The sequence below is a fragment of the Pyxicephalus adspersus genome, chromosome 12 (genome assembly GCF_032062135.1).
Source record: "Pyxicephalus adspersus chromosome 12, UCB_Pads_2.0, whole genome shotgun sequence".
Taxonomy (NCBI): Eukaryota; Metazoa; Chordata; class Amphibia; order Anura; family Pyxicephalidae; genus Pyxicephalus; species Pyxicephalus adspersus.
This window is the reverse complement of record NC_092869.1, coordinates 38,244,872-38,265,534: the sequence shown is the minus strand read 5'-3', so window position 1 is coordinate 38,265,534 and position 20,663 is coordinate 38,244,872. Positions and strand designations below refer to the sequence as shown.

At 38.1% G+C, this 20,663-nt stretch overlaps 1 protein-coding gene across 4 annotated transcripts in view; it reads right to left on the bottom strand.

Annotated features, from left to right (window-relative positions):
• TRIM9 (tripartite motif containing 9) overlaps positions 1-20,663 on the bottom strand; it is a 67,441-nt gene that overhangs the window by 21,160 nt on the left and 25,618 nt on the right. For all 4 annotated transcript variants that reach the window (XM_072427578.1, XM_072427579.1, XM_072427580.1 and 1 more), the window contains exons 2-5: positions 7,623-7,718; positions 6,739-6,861; positions 4,437-4,547; positions 2,940-3,093 (exon numbers count right to left, since the gene is read on the bottom strand). In XM_072427578.1, the coding sequence (XP_072283679.1) occupies positions 2,940-3,093; positions 4,437-4,547; positions 6,739-6,861; positions 7,623-7,718 (484 nt within the window). The remainder of the gene's footprint in view (positions 1-2,939; positions 3,094-4,436; positions 4,548-6,738; positions 6,862-7,622; positions 7,719-20,663) is intronic.

Here is a 20,663-nt window from a genome sequence, read left to right as displayed (position 1 = left end):
TAAAGAGTTTGGTCACAATACAGGGGCTGCCACCCACCTACAATTTCTTACCACCCGGCTTAAAAAAATCCCTGGGTTGAGCACTGATATATATATTAACATTTTATACATTATAAAGAATTCCCAGAGAACTGCAAGCTAGCTAAAATGGCAGCAGAGCAGCTTACTTTGCAACTTAGGGTATATGATGAAAACTACGGACAGTTGAAAAAGACATAATTACTCATTCCATTTCTGTAAAAGGGGCTTCTTTTGGGAAAATGAAAATATACCTATAGTTACACAATAAAGCCTAGATAACTTAAGCTGGGCTTGAAGCCAGTTGATTTTCCATGTAAAGCTTGAAATCTCTATGAAAATGCAACCTGAAATTTATTCCCATTACTGGTAATCGAAAAGGGAGGCTTTGGTGGTTGGAATGGATCAAGAAAAGCTCAATGTCTACAGGTCATGACTTTCCAACTGCATATCCGCTATTTGGCCAAACATTTGCAGTCACCTGCCCATTACACCTATAAGAATGAACTGGAATCCTATTCCAAAACCATGGACTTGCATGGATTTGCACCCCTTTTGTGACTATAACAGCCTCCACTCTGTTCCAAAAGATTTTTGCATGTTCTGCCAATCTGGCTTGCAATAAGCATTTTATTTTACTCAAAAGTTTCAGTAGGGTCAAAGCCAGGGTCTGTGTAGGACGATTGAGCTTCTCCACATCAGTCTCATCATATCTTTATGGAGATGACTTTCTACACTAGTGTTTCTCAAACTTTTTAACACGGGGGGAGCCCTTGAAATAACTTTCAGGTCTTTAGGGAACCTAACTAAATCTATATCTAACTATATCCTCAGATCACAGTAAATTAGCATTGTGGGCAGTGGGAAAAGATCCTCTTATATTGCTGGCAATTGGGAAGAATGTTGCCCTTAAAGATAGCCAAAAAAATCTTTGGTGTCACTTAAACTTACCTGCGTGGCACAAACTGCTTATTGCTCAAGGAACCTCTAGCAACCTCTGGAGGAACCTGGACTGAGAAACACTGATCTACACAGTCATGCTGGAACAGGAAAGGTCCCTCCCTGAACTGTTAGCACAAGGTTGAAAGTGCATATTGTCTAAAATGTTTTTGAATTCTGCTCCACATACTTTTGTCCATATAGTGTATCTCTGGATCTTCTGATTGTTTTTTTATTTGTTCAATAACTCAGGCTTAAGGCAAGGACACAAAGCAAACATTTTACACCGAAATAAAATATAAAAAAAACAAAAACAAAAACTAGATTTCTCTTATTGCTACAATAAGCCACTGATCATATATGATTGATGTAACGGTCTCAGCGCAGATACACCAATTACTGTGATAACACAGCAGCGGGAGATGAGATGACTCCTGTATGACACTGCAAATTCCGGCACAGGCCTCATCCTCGCTTGAACTCTTCTACATGAAATGCTGTATCAGACTGGCTTGGCAGAATGACAAGAGAAAATATTTGCCAAGGTGGTTTTGTCTAGATCCAAATCTACTTCTAAAACAAACTTGTTTACTTAAGGCTGGCAACTTCCATGTGTCCAAGTTTTCATCTGGCTACAAACAGCAACACTCCCCAGCTCGTTACACACGCTGGTTATATCTTAGGCGGGCACACTAAATAGATTTTGACACAGATTCTGTGGCATTGCCCATTCAGGGTAAGGTGACAGCCTTTTCAAAGACCACAGCCAAACCTCACTGTTCTTGCCTATGTTTCTCTACTGACCATTACTATGCCATAGCCCTTTGTAATTACCCAATGCTTTTGGCCATGGAGGAGAATGTAACCTCCTAGAAGGACTTAAGAAGCAAATTAGAAATTGTATTACTCTTTCTGTGCTACATCATTGCAACACAGGCATGAAAAAATCCAATGTTAACATACCAGTAGGGTAAAAATGAATGGAAATGGTGGGGGATGAATTAGCCCGTTGCATATGACTGTTTCTTGGAAAATAACCCGTAAAGCATGAATAGTCAACATGCCACATCCCAATGTGTTACATAAGAATAGATTTGCTGGACTTTTTTGAGGCGCCTTTAACAATTTAAAATCCAACAGCGTTATATAATATACATAAAATTACTTTTTATGTTTTTTTTTTAACAGTGGCATTCCATGATATGAAAGCCTTTCCTCACTGATGTTTAAATGTCAAATTGAAACATTTGAGGTCTTCTGCAGTCTTCTAGACCTTCTCCATGTTGTTCTGCCCCTGTCCAGGCCACAGGCAGGTTTGGAGGAACGTTGGTGATACAGATAAAATATGTAAGTGTATGTTGTAATAAATGCTTTCTTTCTCTTCAGTACCTAACTCCTCGTATATGTATTTCCTAATGAAGCGGATCAGCAAAACATGCAGAAAACTAATAACCTTCAGATTTTTGGAAAACCCATTTTGTGTTATATTTGGATTGATGGTGTATTCATAAACATGTGCAATTGATAAGGGCTTCCAATTCATTAGGTTTATGAAGGTTACTACTTTATATGTCTATTATATCTATAGCTATACAATTGATATTATTTTATGTAAAAATAAAATATTTTTTATCACAATATATTTAAATAATATTGTTAGGTTTCAAATTGTTAATGTTGTCTCAAAAAATCCTTCTTCAGTTTAGCCTATTGGATGCACTTTTACAGGTTTGGGATCTCCAAAAGTCCAAATGACATTGTGTTTGCTTAGGTGGACATAGCATGAGGCATCCAGATCACCAAATGTGATTGTTGGGAATTGAGGATTAGTTGAGGTTTGTTGATTAATAAAACTCCCACTCTTCACCTAATTCTGCCCAAAATAAAAGAATATGATGTAAACATACTGGCACTAGGAAACTTAATTTTCTTGCATTTGCAATACATACTAAAGATTGTATAGAATCTTTCTATTTTTCTACCTTTCATCTGCATAAAGTCCAGCTGGTGGATGGACTGTAACAGAGGCCCGCTGTCAAGGTTTAGGTCAAAATCAGTTGTCATTCGTGGAGTGAGGGTTCCTTTTCCCCACTGGTCCTCTGTCAAATGCACCCTCCGAATAAGAGCATCAGATATCTAACCAAACAGAAAAAGCCTTCATTGTTCTACATATTCACATCATTTAGTAGGACCTGCCTATCATTTCAGCAAAGTTAGACAATAGCGTACTGTTTTAAGACTAAACAAGGAAAAATATGACAATGATATAAACAAAATAGCCTAAAGACATTTTAAAGGTAACATAGAAAAGTAATCATTTCAATAAAAATGCTGCAACGGAGACAGTATATCATGTCATTAGTTTTAGTCTTTGGAGATCCAAAGAACTTGGACTCCAAACATTTAGAAGCAGCAGAGCTCTCACACCTTACCTACTAGTGAAAATGGCTATAAGGTGTATTTTACATAATGTAAGACACTTTGGATTTGCTTTGATGAGTTCCCCTATTTAGCAAGCAGTAAGTAATGATCTATGCTCTGGACATCTCCCTTCATATATTTCTGTTGTGTCATTATATTATCATTAATGCTTGCTGATCCCTTAAATACGGGCAGCCCTTTTATTTGGAATGGGCTGCAAATTCACAGCAATAAAACAAAAATTAGACCTGTATCTTTTGTTAATAAAACACACCACAACAAATCCTATATGCATAGTGATACCATTGGCACCTACTGTACTGTGCATTCAAGTGTATTACTGAAATATACACTTTGATGGAGGCCACTTAGGCATATGGAGCACCTATCGGCTTAGGGTATTTAATTAAAGTGTAAATACAGTCCATTAGGAAGAAGTACTTACGGGAGCTGGGGGCAAATCATTAATTGTTACAGTATGTTATAAAAAGATTGCATTCTGGTGAAGATTACCCAGTCCAAAAATATCCTGCCCTTTGGTAGGGAGTTACATGACTAAGGTTTTCTCATTTGGTAACATGATCTAGAATCCCAAATCAGTGGTTGCTGCAATGAACATGAGTACTTGAAAGTTTCTGCTACCCTCATGCAATATTACCCTCTAGAATGCTTTATAATTCTAAAGAAATGTCTTAACATTCATAAAACAGGATTTATTAACACTGATATAAAAGGACTAGTACAGTCAATGTAGTTATGGTCAATGATCCCAACTTCCTACCTTACATGACTTACCATATGGGCATAGGAAGGGTGGTTAAAAAAAGGGATATTTAACTGCAGTTCCACTTTAAACTTAAAAAGTGTAAAGGACAACCAATGAACATCCAAACAGGCTAAAACTGTAACATGGTCAGAACATTCTATTTTCCTTTTGTCCAGCTTCAGGTGTGCATACACCAACTTCTTAAGTCTCCTCCATCTTTTTGCTGCTTTTATTTAGCAATTTCACAGCTTGAAGAAAAACCCACTAACATTCGATCACCATACCCCCTCACCTGGAGAAAACCACTGGGGTCGTTCTCTTTAATGACTTCCAGACAATATTCCATCAGTCCGGTTGTCTGTCGCAGTTTTACCGTGCAGTGAGAAATTTGATCTCGAACAACCTAATGTGGATAGATAAAGAATTGAAATAAGCCACCCATGTTTAACCACATTAACTCTTTTTTGCTGCATGCAACTAAGAGAATTTTCAAATATTAGTTCATTTTTACTAATTCACTAACTCAATTAGCACTGATCCAATCATTGAACATTTATATAGTGCAGTTTGCCCAGCTGCCATGGTAAATATGGGCAGTTGTTGGTCATAAGGTTTGTAAAGAGTCCATATGGCATGTGTAGACTATAAAAGGTAAAGCCTCTCTCTATTACAGCTTCTGAGCCAGGTGATGATTGTAAAGTGAAACACTGGGAAAAGAAGGTTTAAAGTAGATACCATTTCACTTCTGGTCTACGTGCACTTTAGTACCGGACATAGCCAATAGTGGGACCGTTTGCAGAACTGACTTGGGGCCCTCCTGCTGAAATGACTTGGGATCCTTGCGGAAAACCATGTTGGCTGAGGTGGGTATGAGGCATGATCACTGAGTATTATTTTACCGAAAGCTGCAGATTTTTAAAGATTGAAGGAAACTTTCAAAATTACATCAACATGTTACAGCTTAGTTAGTGATTGGGTGGGTGGATGAATTGGCAGCTCAAAACGCATGTCCACCCTCCGCATCTTCACCGAAAGATTTACCCATAACAGAAAAGCTACTTTCCTCTTGTATTCAATTTACCATTTTATCCCCCGAGTCTCCCAGTTTGCCCACGGCAATTTTCCACCTCCAATAAAATCTTTTAGGATTCAGACTTTAGGAAATCCGATAGAAGGAGATTAATTATAAAATGTTGCGGGCTGTGTGTTACATGAGGTGAGTGCCGTAATGCTCACTGTTCCCTGGAATGGAATATGTATCACTCGCTGGGGAGCCGCAACACAAAAAAAAAACATGAAAGATGCAGAAGAAAGGGAAGCTGGATGTTTGGCGTCTCAGGAGAGCCCAAAGCCTGGCGAGATTAGATTCTGCTGCGACACAACAGACGGTGTTTGTTTACTCCAACAAAATAATTCTGTACAGAGGGAATGATTTACAAATAAGCTTCATTACAAATGGCATTCACCTGAAGCACCATATATACAAAAATAATACAAACAGTAATCATATTTTACTGTTGAAGGGAATTACTGGCAAAAAAAATTAAAAATGCTTTTTTTCCTGCCTATTGCAATTTTTCATGATTGATCCTTTGTTCTGTCACTGCTCCTCATGATATATGGTGCTTTACTGAAGAGTACGGCACCATCTTTTGAGCCAGTGGCTAATTTTTGATGTCTTAGTCCTGGCCCCTGACCCCGCAAAAACTTTAAATTTCCTATATTGCATTTTCTGCATTAAAAAAAAAGATTCATAATTGTTTTCAGCTAAAGCAAAGAAGGTAACTTCTTAATAGATGCCCTATGTGTCTCTTTTGGGAAAATGAAATGGCAGCTGTAAAATATGTGAATTCTCATTATTTCCTCTCCTGTGACTCTACCATTTATTGTTGCACTATGTTCTAGAAAAAAAAAAAAAAAGCATAGAACGTCACACCGATTTGCCAATTCAATCTGGATATAAATGAAAAATTAACACCATGCTGTTATATTTCATATAAAGGTTAACAGGTTCTCTCAACAAAAATCCAAAACCTTTACAAAGTTAATGCCATTTCAAAGGTAATTTTCCTTTTTTTAAAGAACAGTTTTCATTAAAATAAAACCTGGCCATTGTTCTGGTATAGCATGACAGTGTTTCTTTTTTGTTTTCAAATTTTTCTCTTTGTCTCAAGCTCTCCTAATAGAGATGACAATCAGCCTTGCAAATGGAAATTTCACAGGCATGGTCCAATCGTCACCATTAAGAAAAGCCATGCTGTCATTGCTGGAGTGCTTGTAGCAGGAAGTGACTGCAAAATAGTTGCAGAAGATAAAACTATTCTAATTATACATTAGTTATTTAGTGCCGACATGCTACACTGTGCTTTACAAAGTCCAAATTAAGCCAATAAAGCTAACTGCATGTTTTTGAAATGTGGGAGGAAACTGGAATATCCAGAAGAAACCTATGCAGATAATGTCCTGGCCAAGATTTGAACCTAGTGCTGCAAAGGCCAGGTGCTAACCTCTGAGCCAGCATGGTGCTCATGACAACATGATTTGATTACATAGACTTTGGTGTAGAAGATGCAGAATGCTAGTATACCACTCACCTTCAGTTTGTGTTCATGCTCCTTGTTCACCCGGGCAAGAAGTTGGACCTTCCTTCTGTTTAGGGCATCAATTAGAGCATCGCATTGGGCCACCAGGCAGGCCTCAAACTCTACACTGTTCTCCTTCATCACATGTAGAAATAAACATGGAAAATATGGAACCACAAATGGGCAGTATTTTTTTTTTTTTTAGCAAATACAAAAAATGTACAGGTTGTGAAATTGGTATAATATGAATCCTGGCAGAAGGATGGTAATTTGGGAAATAAAGGTTGTAGGTTGCAATATCCAGGTAGCACTGAGCCAGGAGCACCGTAGGGTACCGCCTGCAAAGCTGCAGGTTACTTTCCTCAGCAGGCACAGGTTTACCTAAAAGCTGGACTTCAGGCAAACAGCTAAATACATTGCTAAAATAAATATGTGACAGCTGGTTTACCTGCCAAAGGATTCATCATTTTGTCCAGCCAGTCAATACTTTTGTATAATGCAGTTTAACAATGTAGGTAGGTCACCTGTCTGCCCCCAGTCTGTAATTGGAAAGGGACTGCTCTTTCTCCTTTTGTTAAAATGTATGTATGCCTTCCCGTTCACAGTCTCCCATAAATTAATTCAAATATATGTATTTATATTGAATATGATAATTTCTGTGTGTATATCTTAAAAATTAACTGGGTTAACTGGTATAAAATATATGCTTTAAATAGGTTTAATATAAATGTATCCAAATTTGTTTGAACCTACAGCATTGAAAACAAAAGTAGAGTTGTTGTTCATAGAAAGCAATCAGAATTCTTTTTGATATTTCCATAATATGTGAAACCCAAATGGATGCTATTAGAAAACATTTCCCTAGAATCTTCTTTTCTCCATCTAAAAAATTGTACCTGGATTTGCTGTACCATGTTTCTTAGCTGAACTAGGAATTCTTTGGCTTCCTTAGCTCGGTCAGAGAGTCCGTTCAGGGCCTGAGAAAGCTGGCTCTGTATGGAAGAAGAAGAAAATATTAAATGGTCGGACGATCACAACCCCAGGTCATCTTTATAAAAAACTATAAAATGCCACTACATTGCAGGTCTTCTTTTATACTCCACCCATGCAAATATCACTTCCCAAACCCTGCTTCTAGCATCTACCCCACACCTAACTACGAAGCCAAGAATCACATTGTACAGTTTGGCTCACTCCTTCCTGCCACTCTAGTTTTTTCCTACTAGTCCTTTAGAGTGTATGTCCAGTCCAAATTCTTTTTTTAGTTTTTACATGAGTGGGGTCACTTTTAGCAAGAAGTAAAGAGATACAGCAATACCAAAAAAATCTAACACACATAACGCAAAATATGATATTTTGTCCAAAGGTATGGACTTTAAACTTATGAGCACCTCAATACCCAACAAGAAGGTTTATATGTATATGGTGACCATAGATGATGACTGAACAAAGATGACTATATCTTCTAGTGGGGCCATTTTCAACCAAGGTTCCCCAGAAGAATAGGGTTCTTAGAGTTGATGCTAGGATTTCGGCAAACTAAGGCTGATTGACCTCCCATTTGATCATACCTGCATAGTTCTGGGGTCAACACCACTTGTGTCCAGAGACACAACCTGCCCACTGCCCTAAGTCTGCAACACTGGTGGTCTGCGACAGAGCCGTGGCGACCACTGCTCTATAGGGGTGGTATTCTAGCCACCATTGTAAAGCATCATTCTTTGGTCACTGGCCACCAATTTGAGAGGCTTTTTTCCGTATTGTCCACCAACAAATTGGTTTCATTGAGGGTTCCCCAAGACCTAAAAAATTTTTTAAAGTTTCCTTATAGGTATAAAGCTTGAGAAAGGTTTTTCTAGACAGAAACAGCTGCAGGTCTAAGTGCTTTGTCTAGGAAATTAGTAACACTTATGGTTGAGAAACTGGTGCTTGCTTCTTTAAGTCTTATCTCACATAAGACACTTTATAATAGTTTGTTTTAACTGTGTTTTGTCATCATGTTACTTTAATGAATGTACTGAGTTCCCAGACAGATCTCTGAAGAATTATCCCAGACGCCCCTTATTAATTCAGCATTAATTAACATGAACTGAAGTTTTGATGTGCTGTGATTCCATCCCCTAGCTGGGATTAATATTCTAAATTACAGTTGTGAAACAGTAACACCAGTCTAGAGAAATCAACATTGTGCCAAGATGAACCATGACGTGATATCACTACAGGCTATGTTTAAAAAGGGGGTGAATATCACATACACTGAGGATTAGCCAATTGTGATAGAAGAACTGTTTACTGTTGAATTTGTTGCTTCAGAATGAGTGGTTTGGACCCTCTTATGTTGTAGAGTTTTAAAAATTTGGGGTCTGATTTATACTTTTTTGGGGAAAGGGAAAGTAAGGCTTTTGTAAGGAATTATTGTCTAAGGATCACTTTATTTCATGCATATTTTAATACACAGGAAGGAGAACATGCAAGTTCAAAAGTGCTTTCCCAATTATTAGTTGTAGTTTTGTACTACCATAGCCTTCCACTACCACCAACCCACTCCCCACCATACAGTAGGCAACTTTGAATACTTCTGCATGTGTTAAAATGTCTTTTAGGCCAACCTTTAAATAAGAATATTCTAGTTGTATAAATGTTTAGGTTTAGTCAATAGAAGTACGAAGCAAGATATTCCAGTGCTGAGTATTTGGCACCAATGCTTGGTTCAGTAATGCCGGTCTTCGAGGAAGAGGATCCCGGCACAGGATAGCGGAGTATCTAGATTATGGTTTCTCAACCAAGTGTCCTCCAGAGGTTGCTGGGTGTTTCTTAAGCAACCACCAATTTGTGCCCCCTATTTAAACTGACACCGATAATCTTTTTGGCTGTCTATAAGGGTGACATTTTTCCCAAATGGCTATCAATGAAAGAGCCATTCTTCACAATCACCACTTCGCTAATGTAACGTGAATTGTGGATGTTTATTTCAAGGGTTTGCTTATGTAAAAAGGTTTAGAAAGGCTGATCTGGAGGTTATAACAGATACATTCAGATACACCATAACATACATCACCATTGCATTTCATTTTCATCTGTGTATGAATCGGACTGGACCAAACAACAGCTGCTATGCTATATAATATCACATTACTAGGGCTTTTATAAATTATGCAGTGGAACATACAACATTGCTTGGGGAAAAAATACATTCAATTATGAATTTATAAATGACGGAATTACCTATTACAATGCCTTCTGCTGAGTCACAAGCTGAGGGCTATGGATATACATTATGTAGGGTGTATAATTTAGCAACTGCGCCTTGGCAATGTCTTTGAAGAATGGTTTGGTTATTGAACGCTGTTTAATCACAGGCTTTTTTAATGAAGCCTTTTTTTCAAGGGCTGGATTTCCAACCTGCTGAATGAATGTTAGACAAGAAACGCAAATCTGCCAGCTGGAATTTAATATGCGTTCAATGATTTCTGTAGGAAGCCTTAAAGAATAACTGCTGGCAGGATAGATGTATCTACTAGATTGTAAGCACTTCGGGGCAGGGTTCTCTCCTCCTGTATCACTGTCTGTATTAGTCTGTAATTTGCAATCCCTATTTAATGTACAGCGCTGCATAATATGTTGGTGCTATGTAAATCCTGTTTAATAATAATAATATTAATATTAATGTATCCAAAAGACAGTGTTCCTTTCAAATACCTGGCCAATACCAGTACTGCTGCTGGTGAAATTACTCTTTATTTCTATGTAGAATTAGGAGTGGTGGTTGGGTCTAAACCATCATCTCCATCCAGCTATTGTATCATGTATGTGTCTCTACTTCTCCATATCCACAATGATGAAGATCTGACCACTATTCGTTCCTTGGATCTATTCTCCCTATGCAGATTTGGGGTCTTCAGGAGAAGCTCCACATCTAACACTCTCAATAATGTTTCATAGTAATGTCCCATGCTGCATACTATGACTTCATCTGCTAGCCTTTTTGTCACTATAGTAGGGTACCAAATGCCATACACCTGGATTGTTATTTGATGTGATGAATCTGCAAGAAAGATCCATGGATTGGTGGCATTATAGGTACGCCTATTTTGTTTAAAGCGCCTGTGGCTGTGGATCAGCTTACTGGTAGTGAATTTAATTAATATTTCATTTGATCAATTGTGATCGAAATAAGGATCACATTCAATATTCCTTCAATTAATTTTTTTTCTTTGCCTGCTCGAAAAAAAAATCTTTTATACACCACATTTTCAAGAACAATGATTCAATCTGCCCATAATGGATTTGTCCTGGGTTTTGCAAATGTTTATGTCCACTGGCTTGGTTTGAGTGAAATGTGGACAATGTTCGTTGACATGACATAGTTTGAGAGGCTATTGTTAAGATATACAGTAAGTGGTTTTTCTACTGGCTGGTAAATGATAAAGGGGAACCCAAGCAGTTGGCAAGCTAGTGGGCAGCATTGTATTGACTGGCTGTTGTCCAGGGTTGAACGTCAGGGTTTGCAAGCTAAACTTTTGCTGGGAGCCTATTGTTAAGGTGCATAGTGGTCAGCTTTATATTGGCTGGTTGTTGTCTAGGATGGACCCTAAGGGTTTGCAAGCTAAACTTGTGCTGGGAGCTTATTGTTAAGGTGCACAGTGGTCAGCTTTATATCGGCTGGTTGTTGTCCAGGATGGACGCTGAGGGTTTGCAGGCTAAACGTTTGCTGGGAGCTTATTGTTAAGGTTCACAGTGGGCAGCATTCCTGTTGGCTGGCTGTTGTGCAGGGTGGAACCAAAGTGGTAAGGATGCACAATGGGAATCTAGCTGGGTATTTGGTTCAAGAGAATGCCAAGCAGAATCGGTAATTAACTAAAATTCAAACTGTAACACTGGCTACAACCACAGTGAAAAAAAAATAATAACATTTTCCAAAATAGTCTATTTGCTTCCTTCTATTTGGCCTCAATAGCCATCACTTGGAAGTAATCAAACAACGATCATACAGGATTCATCTCAATGTACGTAAATTGAAATATTAAAATGATCAATTCATGAAACAATCAGATGGAAATGGCTTTGAGCATCTTTAAGGAAAGTCATTTAAATAGGGAGAGATTTTCCACTGCTAATCTCATCAACACGGCCATAACCGCTAGCTCTGCGACACAATCATCGAAACCTGGAAGGCAGTGAAAGTGTTAACAAGTATTTTTAAAAGACAAGATGCAACGGTTTTCATCAGCGGCAGTAATCCTCCCGAAAACGACCTTCAGGACTCAGGCGATTGGAATTAATATTGCATGGCCTCCCCGGTCTCTGTGAAGGTAATTAGTTGTCTCCTTTCTGCAGCAGAATTAGATGCTGAGATTGGAATAGAATTAGTGGAGCTGGGAGGGGAGGGAGCATCGCAGCTGGAGAATAAATCAGAACACTTAAAGTGTAATGAAAAGCTGCACAATAAAGAAGGTGCGGGATATGGCGGTCAGTGCAGAATGACAGCGACATGTCTGACGCTCAGGATTCTAGATGGGTTTATACTAAGTACATGATACAACTAAAAATGACCGGTTATCAAGTTTGCACATAGGAGTAAATAAATGTAAATGTCTCTAGATTATTAATTTAGATATTTTTTATTTAATATACATCAAATCTTCATTTTTCAAACATGTATTATTGTGCAAAGAATTCCCAGAGAACTATGGGCTATACTGAGAGAAAGCACAGAAGTTTTTGCCGACTTTCACTTGGTTCCACTTGGTAGGTTGCTTTAAATGACAACAAACCTAAGCTCATCTGTACATAAATGAAGCAGAGTGAATACAAAAGTAACAATGTTACTTTGTATCTCTCAATTTTCCCTGCCTGAACAGTGTTTATAAACAGTTTTTATTAGCAGAAGCTATTGCAGTTACTGTTTTTAGTAAAGACAAATGTAAAAAAAAAATAAAATCCCAGCTAATATTTCGAATCCAGAATTAGGAGAGAAGAACAGAACATACTACACAATCCCTATGTCTGTTTGTTTGGGTTAGGAGTGGTACATCCATTGGAGATGTTGGTTAAAGCAATGGGTTCAGCTCTTACAAAATTCATGTACTTCCCTACTTTTTTCCTTTGCCATTCTTTAAAAATGCTGGGAGAGGAAGCAAAGCCCGGTGTGGGCGAAAATACACCGGAATCATGAATCACAAGGGGATATGGACAGCACTGTAAGTCGCATGTACCTCAATACCTGCAAGTACAAGGTATTATGGATTGTCTTCTGCTTCCTTTTGTCTTCCGCCATTGACCAGGAAAGGTTTGTATATGCTACTAGTAACTACTGGGGTTGGGTTAATGCAACATGCTGCACAGGTTTGCTTTATGGTCACATATTTCAGTATCATTCACCCTATATATGGCTTTTATACCATTGTCAGATCGGGAGCGCAAATAAAATAAATGACCTGATGTTTTCATTTAATATTCAGGACATGGATAGTCACATTACCAGAGCGGGCGGTAAGCAGTCTATTATCAATGTGGATGCATCGTAAATCTTTTCCGCATGCTGTTCCAAGCAATTATACACACTGGATAATTATATACACTTTGGCATTAGAGGACAGCGAGTCTATAATTTCAGTAAAGGGATATTCGATGTGTTGCAGAACAAGGGTCAAGCAATGGAGTGACAATCAAAAAGATATCTGAGCAAACTCAGAGCCTCTTTTATCATTAAGTCCGAAAGAAGACACAACGGCAACATGGCAGTCAACCAAAGTCTCAAATGCTCTTTATCGTCGCAGTACAAGAGAATGGAAGAATGTGGTTGGTTATGAGAAGCAACACCACCTATGATAATCCATCACACAAATAAAGTAATAAATGAAGCACATTGCGAGTGTCAAAGCACAAACAACAGGCAATAAATCATTTGTAAGAGTTAAACTTTTGGTCAACCTTTATAAATGAACCTGTACTGGAATAACTAGAATAATGTCAACTTCAATCTAATTGGCTGCTGTTGTCAACAGCTGTATTCCCTACTTCAGTTTAATGATATATTACAGAATGTTTTTGGAAGCAATTGTGTTTCGATTTAGTCATTTATGTGTTTCCCTTTTGCATTTTACAAGCTTATTCTTTTTTTTTGTTATAAAATTTGAAGTACAGATTGGTTCATAAACCAGAGTATAATAGTTCCCACAATTACAATGCAACATACAGTAGGCAATGCAAAGTATATAGAACAACAATGATAATAATATGGGCTCATTGATGGTTTAAATACATATTTAAGTGTCTAAACTTTTAAATGGGAAAATAAAACCTTTTAAGCTATTGCATTTGTGTTAGAACTGATAATTTTACATACTGAACCCCCCAACTTTTTTTTTTTCTATAGGCCAAATATTGTATTAGAGATATTGGTATGTAATAAGTAAAGCACAATCATTATGTAGCATTGCAAAGCCGAAGCTACTAATGTTAAGAGCATAAATGTCTGCCTCAATGTACACAAAGTATACTTAGAGACAATTTTTATTAAGTTGATATCTTAAAGCAGACCTATCATCACATTTTCAACACTATACCTCTTACATAATTTAAAAAAAAAAGTGTCCCCATCTCTTCTATTTACACTGCCATGGCAGTAAAGGCTGAAGGGGAAACCTGCAGCCTCCTGGGATACTTGCGTCACATATCCCAAGAGGCTGTGGGTTGCTTCTTCCGCGCATGCTCGAAATCGGGTATGTGTCATCAGGGGGCTTTCCCTAAATGTAAAAAAAGTGCTCAATCTCATGCATGCACAGTGAGATCAGCACCTGTTATTTTACATTTGGAGGAAGACACATCACCCAATCCTACGCCTGCACAATGCAAGATCCAGAGATGTCAGGAAGAACCTGCAAGAAAGAAGATAGTGGTGTTGGACAGAACAGAGACCCCTGGAAGGAAAAGGGAACCCAAGACAGCACAGGATTCCCTGGGTGCTTTTTGCACATGGCGCAAGAACTTTTTACAAGTAAAGGTAAGTGATTTTTTGTTAACCTTCCTAGAGGTAACCCCGAATATGTAACCTATGGGAAGGTTAGTAAATAGAGCGCTTACCTGATCCGCCAGCGTCCTGCGCCGTCCAGCGCCGCCATCTCCGTCTTCTTCCTTCTTCTGCATCCGATGAGTCACCGGGGAGTTCCCTGTGACGTCGGTGCGTGTATGTTGCCGGCAGGGTGGGAAATTCAAAATCCATTTGTTTTGCATTCAATACAAAATAACTGTATTGAATGCAATACATTGGATTTTTATGTGTAAAAGCAGTACATTGTTTTCAAGAACATTTATTTTACAGTATATATATTAGTATGAGTATAATGTGTATTTTTGTTTTTTAATTTATAATCTATATTTTTTTTAATATATATTTAAATATATAGATTTTTTAATTTATTAAATTTATTGTTATACATGATTTTGTGTTTCATACTTTATTATACTCATACTATTATATAATACTGTAAAATAAATTTTCATGAAAAACAATGTACCACTTATAGACAAAAAACCGGAAAGAAATGAACCGCTAGGGAGGAAAGTTCCATTTTTAATATGTTCAGTAGTAGTAGCACATGTAGTACAAACTTTGGAGTTGGAATTGGAAAGCCAGTGGTTAGCCAAGTCCTCTCCTGCAACATCAATACCTGACCTCACAAACCTTTCTTTGGCTGAATGTCAACAAAATCCCCACTCTTCAACATGCCTTCCTAAAGGAGTGGAGTCTGCTATAGCTACAAATGAAAGCCAAATCCATATTAATGTCCAGAGTTATGAATTGGGATTTCCAAAAAACTCATATAGGTGTGATGATTAGGTGACCACAAACCTTAGGCTATATAGTATATATCAAAAATCATCAAAAAGGCTTTACATTGCCGCTAATAATATCTTTTTGGAAATAAAAAAGCAAACTCTCTGCAGCATGGCCAAAATAGAAAAAATGGAATAAATGAAAAATAACTGAGATGGAAAAAAATAACTAAGATGGTAAAGGTGAGTTCTAGTAAAAGCAGGCAGCTCTTGCTTTTGTTGTATAATTGAAGAGAATATAGATTGTCTGCTTGCAAAGCCAAAGCAAATGCAAGCAATTCAGGGAGATGACCCCAGCTAGCCTCAGAGGTGCTGTTTGAAGAGGATGGGGGTCCTCTAAGCAAAGTGTTGATCATGTGAACACAGAGATTGGAGATGCTGTGCAGATCGATATCACTCTGGCAGAAGCAAGCTCAAGAAAAATCATACTTGCCAGCGAATAAAGAAAAATAAATCCCCAGCACAAACCACAGACCTGTCAAAACAGCAATTACAGAGCAGAAGGGTACATATCTTTATAAACGTGAGCGTTCTAAAATTCTGGAGCAGACTTGTCTAAAAATTGGACTGATCTGCCAAGCATAAGATGAGAGTAGGAGAAGTAAAAAACAAGATTTGTGTTTAATTCTTATGTGAATATTATTAACAGAGTGGACAGTTTATAATATGAATGCATTTTAGGGATTCTGAAGAAAGGTCAGCAAACATGACAGATCATTGTGCCTACAAAGCAGATGACCTCATGAAATGCTCAAAGGATTTAAGCTTTGCTGCGTGAATGTAATGGGTTTTAGCTCAGGATATTGCCATGAAACCTGGGATGTACATATAGCCATAGGCTGCTATGGGACTGCTATGGGACTGTGCAGAATAGGAGCAGACTGCAAAGGGCATCAATGGTTTTCTTCTGACTCTTTTAAAAGCAACTGAAATGCTGAAGTGTTTGTGTTTTAATAGGGAAATAATCTGGGTCTGGTCTGTAATGGTCTGGGCTAAATTTTACTTAAAGCCTCTCCAACCAAAAACTACCCCCATCCACCGCTAATCAAGTCTCACTGCTACAGTCTGCTACAGTCCTCCGGTGCTTACATTACTACTGTAGTCTCCTCTTCTGTATTCTTAGAAGACCCCATTTTAAGAAAGCCAATTTGAAGTATCCATTTCACATATGGAATGGCATGGACACCCAAAAGACTATGCATCTTTCTGCTCAGCTCGTTCACCTCTCTTTTTGCTCCTCACAATCTGCTCCTATCTGACATTTACTTCACTGGCTGCCTTTCACACAGAGGATCCATTTCAAGCCTCCAAGCCTGTCCTATTAAGCCTGTCCTAATTGCCCCTCCATATATCGCTTAGCTAATCCCTAAGTGGCCACTGATCTGGAAATGGACTTCTCTTCATCAGGCCAGGATCAAGGACTTCACATGATCACGCTTAACCTCATCTACTCTGAGAATTCTGCATGATCAATTAATATGGAGCCTTCCAAACCACTTTTCCTTAATTTTCTTTCTTTAGACTACAGGTTTGCTTAGACAGGACTCACTTTCCTTCCATATCATGGAATTATTGATCTGACACTTAATCAAACAGCTCCCTCTGAGAGTACTGTACCTTATGTGTATTATTCTTGTTTGTACCATAGCGGCTCAGTTGCTAGCACTCTTGCCTTAATTGGCCATTGCAAAAAGCCTATTGCTTCAGACAGAGAGCTGGAGGAGAACAGGATTTTGTTATAGTTGTATTGAAACCCAAATGCAAAAAAATACTACTATTCCTTGGAAATGGTGGCTGCATTAGTTTATATTTTTCAGCCTCTTTTCACCTGGTAAACCTACAAATGACAAACTTCCTATCCTTCACACCACTCTGCTACAGGAGGAGGCTGCTGCTGCAACCTCTGCTGCTCACTCTAGACATCATACAGGGACAAGATTATTGCCTTATGGAACTGATCCTCTACAAAAAAAACTTGAACCCTTCCTTGGGGGAAACCGAGGTCATCTATATTGTTCTGATTCTTTCCCTGCAATCAGACTGAATGTACCTAAAGCATTTAAATACCCCGAAGAAGCCTAATAAAGGCGAAACGCGTCTGGTAATAAGGCTACAGGCAACCAAATAATCCACAGGCCTCTCGCTCCCCACGTCGGGCCATATCTGCCGTACGTTACTTTGGATGCCTACATATTATACATATTATTGTAGGTGACTGATGTCTAGAATATTACCCTTTAAGAATTTAGGAACCCTTTAAGAATTTAATTACCCTCTCTGTTCTTTCTGCTTTCTTAATTATATTCATACTTCCTATCCTTCACCCCATCCCTCTATTGGATTCACGAGGCAGCCATGATTGTCACACAGGCTGGACATAAGTACGTCTACCTTGAATCTGGTTGCAAAATGTAACAATTATATGAGAAGGGGTAGATACACCTCAAGACTCCTCTTCTGTCTTGCATAGTTTTACAGAAGGGTTTCTCAACTAGGGTCTAGGGTTCCTCCAGAGATTGATTCCTTGAGCAATGGGCAGTTTGTAATTCCTAAATTGGGGACACCAATGTTTGGTGTATGGGTGGCTATAAGGGTGGTCTTTCTACTGACCAGCATGCTAATGAGCTGTGAGCTGTGGATTTAGTAAATATAGCATTGTTTCCATGAAGACCTTCCAGATTTAAGGGTTTCTTCATGCTAAAAAGGTCAAGAAACACTGATCATACAGGGTTCCTCTTAAAAGCTGCACAAATCAGGTAGAGCTCACATCATTTACAGGCTGAATGAGGACCAGCAAGCATCCTCTAGCCCTTTCCTCCTGAGCCTGACTATCCTTGGTCCATTCTGTTTCATTAGATTTCAGCCATGCAGCCTCACAAATGGGCATTACTACAACTTTGTGTTTTTTACAAAGCCACGTACGGCATCCTGTCCGCTTCTCCCACTAACCACAATCCACCTGTATTAAAAAGAAAAGCAAAAAGACCTGACAATGACATTATTTAGACTCATAAAATAAGGTTACCTAATGAAAATAGAATGGTTTTATTTAATACCTTTATTTCCATGGTGAAAGAAGAAAGGAGGAACCAGGGCTAGAGAAATATAAGCAGATTACACTTTGGAATTAATGCACCTGGAATGTTTTAAGCTCATTTAACCTGAAAGTTTAATTGGGCTTTAATACCATGGAATTTAATACAACTTACAAAGTTTTCATAGCTTCAGCACAGTACTGGCATGGGCAGCTCCTACGCTTGTTCCCAATATAATAAATGACTATATTTAGCTGTTCCATGTGACGGGTGTCTTCTGGTTTCCATGGCCGCCTAGGCAAATCTATAGAAAAAAAATCATTTTCCGCACTTGCAGTATATACTTTTTTATGTGTAATAAATGGGGGCTGCTTGGTGTGGATTTACAGATTGGGGACACTGCTATCTTGTAAGGGCTGTTGTTTGTCTATCCTAGTAATGTGTGGGAGCCTTGGGATTCTAAAGGCATCATTTCCCTGGGTTTACCTAATCTTGAGATTCTTCTGCTCCCTATTATACCCCATTTAGAAAATTCTAGCAAATGTTCAGTGCACATACATTGCAATACAAGCTCGCCAACTATATCCAGGTGATCCCTGTCTTGCCAGTTCTAATGTTCAAATCCTGACCAGCTTAATGAGCTTAATTTACTAAAGTTATATAGGCTGTTCATATAGGAAACTGAATTACCCTTTGCATGAGAATTTTCATTTACCTTGTGAATAAGGTGAAGCTCCACTGATTTAAACCATCCAATCATGTGCAAGGAAAGATCCTATTTTTTTAACATTTTTTTGCAAGTGATTGAGTATTCTTTGCAAAGTTTTAATTTTTCCTTGATTAACTAAGTGAAAAATCCCTTGCAAGTGATAATTCAAATTGCTAAGTGAAAAGCATTGCTACACATTGCTAATTATTTATGAATGCATTTACCCAAGATTCACCCAATTTATACCCAAAATTCCTACATTTTTCACAATAAAAACAATTAAAGAAATATATAGCATGAGTAAAAGTTTATTCATCATTTTGATATTGAATCTAATGAGAACAATGTGTGAATTTTGGATAGGCCAGGTGAATCTTGGATGAAAAAAGTTCCAAAAACACCCCATAGTACTAAGTCAATTTTACATATATATATATATAACATATGAGGACCTAGAGTGACTTTCACACATTGGACCTGAAATATTAAAACTCTCCAAGTCTGGAGAATACAGACTATTATGGGTGAGCCAGCAAACCTGCAATGAAAGTCTTAAAATCATTTACTATTAGTTAGCAAATGGTTTCAATCTTGGACCAGGTCCATTCGAATGTTTGCTGGATCGCCCAGGTTCACCCATGATAGTGTATCTTCTCCAGTCTTGGGGAGTTTCGATAAATCAGACCCATTACATGTTACATAAGGTATAGGAAAGTGTTCTTTCAGTTCTTTAACATCTAATTTTGAGTTTATGTTTCAGCAGGACAGCAGGATCGGTTGGAAATACATTTTTCATACCCTTGTTCTATCACACTCCAATCTGCTGGAAGAATCACCTGCAGACAGAAATAAATCTGTGCGAGAGAGGATGGGGAGCACAGAATTTAAGCATTTCAAGAGCAAATCTATTATTATTATTATTTATTAAGTAAGGGCAAACATTTCAATATTTTAAAGCAGCCAAAACCAGAGTAGAAGAATCTTTCCCTTGCCAGCATACCACAAAAAGGACTCTTGCTTCCCATGTGGAAGCAGTGGTCTCATTGTAAAGATTTACCACGCCCCCTACCTTTAGCTCTTCAATCAACAAACTCATGCTCTCTACTGATTGGAGAGCTCTGGATCTGAATCAGCAGGAGGCGTGTTTGAGCTCTGCACAGAGACCACTGCTTTAACAAAGAAATCGAGGGACCTTCTGTGCAGCGTGAATGCAGGGCACAGGCGCATTAGCAGGCCGTTTAGTGTACTAGTTTTCACCATAAGATCTTACATATCAAGGGAGGATGTATAGATTATATGTCTATATATATATGCTTATGTCTATATATATATATATATATATATATATATATATA